Here is an 8510-nt window from a genome sequence, read left to right on the forward strand (position 1 = left end):
CAAAACAGAAGAGAATCTGCCCCCCCCCAGCCCTCCCCACCCCAGCACTCAGGTTGTTTACCCAGCTAACCGCAAAGGAAGGCAGGGTGCCTGTTTTCATACCTTTCACTCACAGCTGCCCCCCTGCACCTGCTCCTCACCTCCCAGCTCCGTTCTTCCCACCCCCTCCCCTAACCAGACCCCTCTCCACATCATTTCAAAACCAATTATAACCAGCTTATGTGGCTTCAAAAAGGCACTTCTGTAAACGATGAGCCCCAGGGAGAGAGAGGATGGGAGAGGGTACTGGGGTCCCACCCTGCCCTCCTTCCTGGAGAGTGAGGGTCCCACACAAGCACGGGGTGGTTGTACTGCTACCCAGGGCCCCAGCTGTGGGTCATACACTTGCTCTCCATGGTGGGAAGACCCATTCCCCAACCTGGGCCTTTCCTTCTGGTTCCTGGGAGAAGCGGGTGGGAGGATACATTAGTGCAGTGGCAGAGTCATAGGCTGCCCGACCCCAGCATGCCTCTGCCATAGCCCCAGTCTAGCCCTTCTTCACCCTAATGCTCAGGACTACTGTCTCCCCATGGGTCCCATTCTCACCGACTTCTCCACTCTTATCCATCTCCTACACAGAGGACAGGATGAGTTTTTCAACCCACGAATACCATCACATCAATGTCCTGCTTAAAATCTTTTACTGGTTCCCTGTTACCTCTAAGCAGTGGTTTTCTTTTCTTTTTGTCTTTATCTTTTTTTTTTCAATTTCATAGAATTAAAAAAAAATTATTGCAGTAGAGTTGATTTAAAATGTTGTGTTAGTCATATTTAATAGCAAAGCCAGTTATAAGGAAAAGTCATGTTTGGGATCAAGTTCATCCATAGAAGATTGGAAGAGGCCAAGCTCAGTGCATTCACACAGCAGAATACAATGCAGCGCTCAAAAAGAAGTGACGTTTACCTGCACGTTCTCTTAGGAAGAGATGTTTACCATACGTTGCTAAATTTCAGAACTAATTGTGAGGCCTCCCATACAGCATAAGTCCATGGACTTTCTTTGCAGGTTTTACTGGGGTTGTGGGGGGGGGGCGGTGGGAAGGGAGGGAGCCTCTGGTCCTCCCGTCTTTAAACCAGACACCCTTGTATCGTGTGGTGTTTCACACATACGCCTTTGTTTACGAAAATGGTTCTGCTTTCACTGGAAGACCATGGACTTGCAGGGTGAGGTCTAAACTCCTCTCCAGGGCCTTTACACGTTTGCAAACTGTATATTCCCCTGACCTTTAAAAGCTTCTCTCTTTATTGCTTTATCGCTCTCCTTGAGGTTCATCATTCTCCCGGCTGCCTGCCCTCATCACGCTGATACAATCCTGTCTCTAAAACTCTTCCTTTCCCCCAGCAGTCCTTTCTTCCCAAGTCTGCCTGTTGCTATGCTTCCTTCAAGGCCCCACTCAATCCCACCTTCCTATGTCCTTCCTAACTCTTCTGCTTGGAATTACGTTCTCTCTTCTTCCATCACGTGTGCCTTTATTACCTCACTCAGGGTTGGGATGTCGGTGGCCTCATTGGATGGTGAGCTCCCGGGCGGCAGGTCTCCTGTGTCTCCCTTACAAGGCCATGTGTTTTACACATGCCAGACATGATGCAGATGTGTGCTGCACCGCTTGGAGAGCAGTTTCCCAGATAAGGCCAGGGGACCTCGTATTCTGGGACTCTGGGGAAGTTCCTCCCTGTGCCTCAGCAGACTCAGACACGCCTTCCCACCCTTCCTCAGTTTTTGCCTCTTCCCAATGCTCTTGACAGCCTAGAGCCTATCTTGGGTTCTCTAACCATACTGGGAGTTATTTCCAACATCATCGTTAAATACAACCATTTGATTCATCCTGGAATTGAGCAGGAGTTAAAGGGGAAAGCAGTGAGATGAGCTATTTTCATGCAGAGCAAAGCAATTGAGACAGAAGGAGAAGAGATGCAGGATTTGGTGCAGTCAGCGGGGCTGGACTCCATCTACCTTGTGGTGGGAGCCTGGCCGTCCCACTGCCCAGCGGAGGGCTTAGGTGCAGCCAGCCTGTCTGGTCCAGAACCACTCAAGACCTGCCCTCTAAAGCATTCAGGTTGATTGGTTTGCTGCTCATTTAAAGTCAACACAGAGAGACAAGTCCCTAGGAGCCCAGAGCCCCCACCTCCTTAGAACCCAGGTTTAGAGGAGGGTTGGGAGTGGGGGACTGTCTTTCCCTTCTTGCCAAGAGGTCATTGTTCGGCAGAGCACTCAGGCAGAGAAGAGAAGACGGAGGAAGCTGGTTTGAGGAGTGCTGAGAGATGGCGATGCCTCTCAGCAGGAGGTGTCAAACAGACATCCTGGGGGCTCGGGAGTGGCACGTGTTAAAGTCACTTCCCACAGCCAGGGGATCCGGCACACCCACCCTTCCTCAAATCATGGAGGTAGGTAATGGAGCAAGGTCAGCTCTGGCCCAGTGGGAAGCTAGGAATCAGGAATCCTGAATGCTTTGGGGAGTGGGCGCGGAAGGGAGCCCCCCCAAGACTCACACCCAGAGGGAGCTCAGAGTGGGCCATCTGGCCGAGCACTCACTCATCCTTTGCTAGGAGAAGCTGCAGGAAGCCACGGCCCTCAGGCACACACACACTCTGATGGCAGCATGACCCTGTATAGACTCAGACATGTGACTGCTGGGGCCATGACAGCATGTGGCATAAGCAGGTACCCAGTGGACAGTAGCCTAACAGAGGCCAGGGACCCAGGCCTCAAAGAAGGCAAGAAAACACGATGACTGGGATGAAGCTGTGGAGAGGGCAGGAGTGGGGACTAGAACATTCTGTGTCCTGGTATTGAGGTGCCAGGAGAAGGGAGGATGGGGGGAGAGATCAAAGTGCTTGGAATTACAAATATTACTCTTCCTACCCCCACTCCACCCCTCTGCCCCTCCCTTCTTTCCTTCCTCAGGAGCCTCTGTAGGACCCAGGCCCTTCCCTGGATAATTAAGTCCTCCAAGCCCCATCCGACTTCAAATAATGAGGCTGTCTCACTGCCCTGCACTGGCCGGTGTGAAGCTCAGCAAACGTGTGCTGATGGGGCTCTGTGTCAGCAGGTGGGCAGCGGGTGTCTAGGACCTTCCTCAGGGGTCTGTCCTGGATCCTCTCCTGTTTTTCACTCTCAGCCCTGTCTTGGGTGATACAGCTGGGGGAGGCTTTCAGACAGGGCAGAGTTCTCTACAACCTGGAGCTACAGGCCCAAACTGACCAGATGGAATTGGTGAAGAAAAATGTAGAGACCTAGATGGGGTTGAAAACTTCAGCTCTTCAGGGACAGGTTCGAGAAGACCTGACTTAACAACTGTTTATGAGAAAAAGACCCGAGAGCTTGTTGACTGCAAGCTTCAGATGAGTCAACAGGGTGGCGTGGCTGCCAGCAGGGCTTTGTTGCCTTATCTAGGTGAACAGAAACCTGTAGGTGGGCACCTGCCACCAACCCAGTTTGTTTGGGCTGGACAAGGGTGACCAGCTCTTAAGGGGTCTGGAAATCCCCACCCTGGGGGGAAGTTTCCAGGTCCCGGGCTGTGGTGTCCAGGAAAGAGAAGACTTGAGTCCAGGAGAGCTGGCTCCTTCAAGGACTGGAAAGAGCCCCCATGGCGAGAAGGCAGGATGGGCTTATTGTGTGAGGTCCTAGCGGGTAGAGCAGGAGAAATGGGCAGAGGTTGGGATTGGGGGTGTTTCAGTCAAAGGAGAAAGAACCTTCTAACAGGCAGAACTGTTGAACCATGGGTTGGGGCCCTTGGGAGGAAGAGGAATGTTTGAGGCCAAGTGCGTGGGAAGGGATTCCTGCTCTGGAAAGGAAGCTGGGCCCTGCCCTCAGATGCCCCTTGCTCACAGCTCCCAGATGCTCCGAGTCTCTGGCCGTCATGCCCTGCCCTGCTCCGTTCTGTTTCTCAGTGTCACCTTCATCTAGCTCAGCACCTGGGTGGGAGCCGTTGCTTCTCCAGCCTGTCTGTCCTGCACTGAGTGAATGGCCCAGCCTGACTTGCTTCTCAGCCCCCAGGAGGGAGGCAGGGCTGCTGAGTGCTTGGCTCATCCAGGCCCAACTCCAGGGCTCCAGGGGCCTGAGTCATACTAGCTGCAAGAGGCGTCTACACACAGACACGGTTCATCACTCTGGCTATAGGGGACACACACAGGCTCCGTCTCCTTTTATGTCCCTGGCTGGACATTCCCAACCCAGAGTCAGGAGTCGTGAGTAGGACCAGCCAGGGCGTCTCTCATTCCAGCTTTCTGTGGCTTGAGGGGTGCGGGGGTCTGGAGGAAGGAGGCTGGGCTGAGAGGCGAGGGCGGAGGACTTTATCCCTTCCCCACTCTTCCTTTAGAGGGCCCACACCCCCTAAAGACCATCTGAGACTCTGGCTGGCCATTTGTCACATCTCCCCCGTCTCCCCACCTCCACCCCTCAGGAGCGAGGCCGCCAGGCTTCTCTTCCATCTCCAACCCAAGGGTTTTGGCCATTAGGGACATGGCGCTACTCTGGGTGTGGTTCTGGGGGGAGACTTTAAGCTACCCCTTCCTCTGCACTGAGACTTTAGGTTTCAAGGGGTCCCCCTTGGCACCCCAGATCAATTTCCACTTTGGGGACAGAGCCACACAGTCCGAGGGACAGGTAGACAGGTCTCTTAGGTGTGTACGGCAACCTCTTGAAGCCATCTCCTGGGTCAGTACCGATTTGAAATATTTTGTCCCATCGTTCCTGAAAGAATACACATTCTTGTGTCCTGATTCTCAGTGCTAAATTCATGGTCACTTTTTCTGCCATTGTGCCAGAGGAGTGGTTCAGCCACAGTCTGTGTCCTCACTGAAGGCAAGAATTCCTGATGGAGACTGTGGGCTGTGTGCCTGAGCCCAGACTTGCCCCAGCACTGACCCCTCCCCAGGCTAGCCCTGGGTCTCTCCCTCATCTCTGACCCTTCCTATCCCCCCCAGTTAGGGCTTCTTCCACTGGGGTTCCTCTGGGACTTTTCACCTGGTTTGGGAGGGGGTGAGCCTCCCCTCCCCCAAGGTAAACCCCAGAAACAGCCTGAGCTGGTTTTGGTTCCTCTTGATGAAACGGGACAGTGCATATGAATGGCCTTCGCGTCCTGTGATGCGCTGATCACGTTGAAGTCATAGTCTGTGGGGGTCATCCCTGGGGAGGGGTCAGGGGGAGCCAGGCCCTGGGGCTGGACCACCTTCACCCTGCTCTATAGCAGCTTCTCCTCCTGGCTTGTGTGCAGGGTGGGGCTGCAGGTGCAGTTTATGACCGACCCCTGTAGGTACCCCAGGTCCTAGGTCTGTCAAGAGGAGGTTGCATGCTTTCAGATCCAGGTTCCTATGAACAGAGGCTTTTCTAGGTCTGCCTAGATCTGCCTTCCCAGCAGGATGGGTCCCTGGCGTGCCCACTCCAGGGGCCTGGCTCCTAGTTTCTGGTACTTAGCCATCTAGAGTTTTTCTGTTTGGATCCTCCGTTCATGGGAATTAGCAACCTATCTCAAGAAAATGGACATTTTAAACAGTTGATCTTAGAATGCAAGAGGAGGCAGGGAAGATAGGATGCCCAACACTTGGTTTATGGCCAAGAGCCCCCAGTTCTTAACCCAGCACTGGAGTCTAGAACCCAGTGTTCTAGGACACTGAACTGATACTTGGTTTGGACCAGGAGAGGGAGAGGAATAGGAAGCAAAATAATAGAAGTGAGACTAACTCCAGAGAGAAATGGGGAGTTGAGACACTCAGCAGAGCAGCACAAAGCAGTACATACTTATTGAGAAGCTACTACATACAAGACTCTTCTGCTGCCCTGCCATGCCAGGGCCCCTGTGCTGGGAGATACCGTCAGGGAGACTGTCAAATCTGCTCGAGGTCCTGCTGTGAGTGGCGGGGGTGGGGGGTGGAGAGAGAGGGTCTGTACTTCTGAGGGGGCAACAGCCCTGGAGAGAGAGTGTATGGGAGGTGAGTGCAGGTGGGATGAGGTGCTGGGGGCTGGCTGAAGAAAGGTCCAGGGCCCGGATGGTCCTAGGACTCCTCGCTCCTGGCCCGACCCTGATGGAGGGGGTTCAGGCCTGCAGGGATGCCTGGGCTGAGACCACTCATTTGAGGCATGACATGAAGTGAGTCACCGCTCTCTCTCCCTGGGCTGCAGGTTTTCTTTGGTATGTGGGACATGCCCCGCTGTCCCCCTGCCGCCACCTGTCTCTAGTAGGTCACGCAGTGGAGTGAGGCGTGCAGTTAGGGGAACTCCTGAGATTTCTCAGAAGCCAGAACCGGCCAGCTCTGGAGTTGGTTACTGTGATATCCAACTGGGTCAGGGCTCGTGGTCAGCTTGAAGCTTCGGGCAGAGGAAGATGCCCAGTAACCTAGTCAGGTGAGGCCAGGGGCCAGGGCTGGGGGCCAGGGTGGGAGCACATTGCCTTGTCAGGGTTGTGGGGTTTTAGTCTGATTGGACTCAGGGCCAGCTTTATGGGCGTGAGACCAGTACAGTCACGCAGGGCCCAGCACTTAGAAGAGCCCTGTGCTTGGTTTAGTGCTCTCCTGTCTCTATCTTGAAATTTTTAACTGAGGCCCTGCATGTTCATTTTGCATTGGGTCCCACAAATTAAGCAGCAGGTCTGATTAGACTGATGGTTCTGGCTCTGCTTTTATTGGGGAGTTGGATCTGAGAAGACAGACTTTGGGTATTTATCCCTTCCCCCACCTCCCCATGCTCTGCTTACGCTTCCAAGTCTTGGGATCTGGGCAAGTGAGAGGCAGACTTTTCCAAGCAAGGCTGGGAACACAGCTGGTGGAGTTACAGTATAGACTCCAGCCAGGGGAGCTTGAGGGAATCGGAGACCATCTCAGGGTGAGTTTAGGGCCAGGAGAGCTGGCAGGTATAGGAGAAAAGGTTTGGACCTTTCGAAAAGGATCCAGCCCAGAGTTTATCTCAGAGAGAAGTTCTTTTCCTAGCAGTGCCCTTGGCCATGGGGGAAAGGGAGTGAAGACTACAAGACAGTTTCCCTAAGATCCTTACAAGCAGCCCTCTGCTGCCTTCACACAGGAGCCTTGGGTCTCTGGTTGAGCTGCTCCTTACATATACCTTCTGGGGACCCAGTAACAGCCAAGCCAACTGGGTTACTCTGCTTCACGGGACAGTCTTGGGTGGGTGGCAGACAGTGACGCTGGGGACTATTTTCTTAGCCCACTGAAAAATACCTAATCTCTAGAGAGCCCAGTCCTCTGAGGGAGGCCACAATGTGCTCAGAGACACTTCTAGGATTAACACCGAGTTCTTCCACTAACTTGATACCAGTTTGGCACCCCCTACCTCCTGACCCCAGCCCACTGGGGTCCTCTCCCTTGCTGACCATCTCCTTGGGTTTAGCACATAATCATTGTCTATGAGCTTCTGGTGAGTAATTTTTTTTTCTTCTTGGCTAGCCCGTAAGCTATTTAAGTGCCAAGAACAGGCTCTCACCTTCTCTACCCAAGAGAGAATGTCGTGCCCCGATGACAGAATCGTAGAGCAAGAGATGAATAAACATACACTGATTGGTCAACTAGCAATGCCAGCCTCCTGATATTAAGAAAACCTCCAAAGTACTTTCCCATCTACCCCATATTCCAGCCGTATGAGATGAGGAGAGAACTCCCTACTGAAGAATGGAGAGGCAAATTGACTTGTTCTAGGTCCTAGAGCGCGTCAGGGAGGATGCAGAACCTGAGCCCATACTTCCAATCCCCTCTAAATAAAGGATGTCTATTTAAGGCAGCAGCTCTATTTTCCACGGAATGAGAAATTAAACCTTAAGAGGCAGGTGCCGATGGGCATGTCTAGATTCTGCCGATCTGCAGTGGGAGAGGACTGCATGTCTCTCCCCTCTTCCTTGGGCCCCGGGCGCAGGCTATTTAGAATTCCTGGGCGACCATAAGCTACCTGTCCCTACTCACCAGGTCCTCCAGGTTGTAGTTCATGAAGTCCATGTCCAGGGTTAGGGGGTAGTTCATGGTTATAGCCGTATGTCACCAGACTGGCCACTGCCTGATGTTGAGAGCTTCTCCGCCTGCTGACTATAGAGAGGTGGCAGCCGTCAGCTGCAAATTTAAACAAATAAACTGTGTGCTGTCTCCTGGGGCTGCGTAGGACCCGAGGCCTGTCTCACAACTCATCATTTTTTTTTTTTTTCCACTGGGTCTTTTGTGTTTTTTTGAAGAAAGAGGGAAAATCCCCACAGCATCAGTGCTAGTCAAGCATTTCAGCTTCTTTCCCAGCAATAGTTGTCTCAGTTGGGGCTTGTAACTGGTTTAAAGGCTGCCGCTCGCTTGTCCTCCCTGTGTCTCTACCAGCCTCCCAACAGGGAGTTGTACCTTGTAATGAAAACTACCACACTGGTCGGGGGGCTCTGAGGGAAACTCCACGTAGAAGGGGAACAGGAGGTGAGCTCTTCCAGGCCCTCTCCTCCAAGCTGCCTCCAAACCCTCATCTGTCTCCCCGCTAGGGCAACCCAGCCCCCAGT

At 53.2% G+C, this 8510-nt stretch overlaps 1 protein-coding gene across 1 annotated transcript in view; it reads right to left on the reverse strand.

The window, feature by feature from the left end:
* Positions 1 to 8001, reverse strand: part of CXCR5 (C-X-C motif chemokine receptor 5) — a 9918-nt gene extending 1917 nt beyond the window's left edge. Inside the window, exon 1 of the mRNA XM_007456302.1 lies at positions 7945 to 8001. Within this exon, the coding sequence (XP_007456364.1) occupies positions 7945 to 8001 (57 nt within the window). The remainder of the gene's footprint in view (positions 1 to 7944) is intronic.
* Positions 8002 to 8510: the final 509 nt, after the last annotated feature.

This window comes from Lipotes vexillifer, unplaced genomic scaffold (genome assembly GCF_000442215.2).
Source record: "Lipotes vexillifer unplaced genomic scaffold, Lipotes_vexillifer_v1.1 scaffold753, whole genome shotgun sequence".
NCBI lineage: Eukaryota > Metazoa > Chordata > Mammalia > Artiodactyla > Lipotidae > Lipotes > Lipotes vexillifer.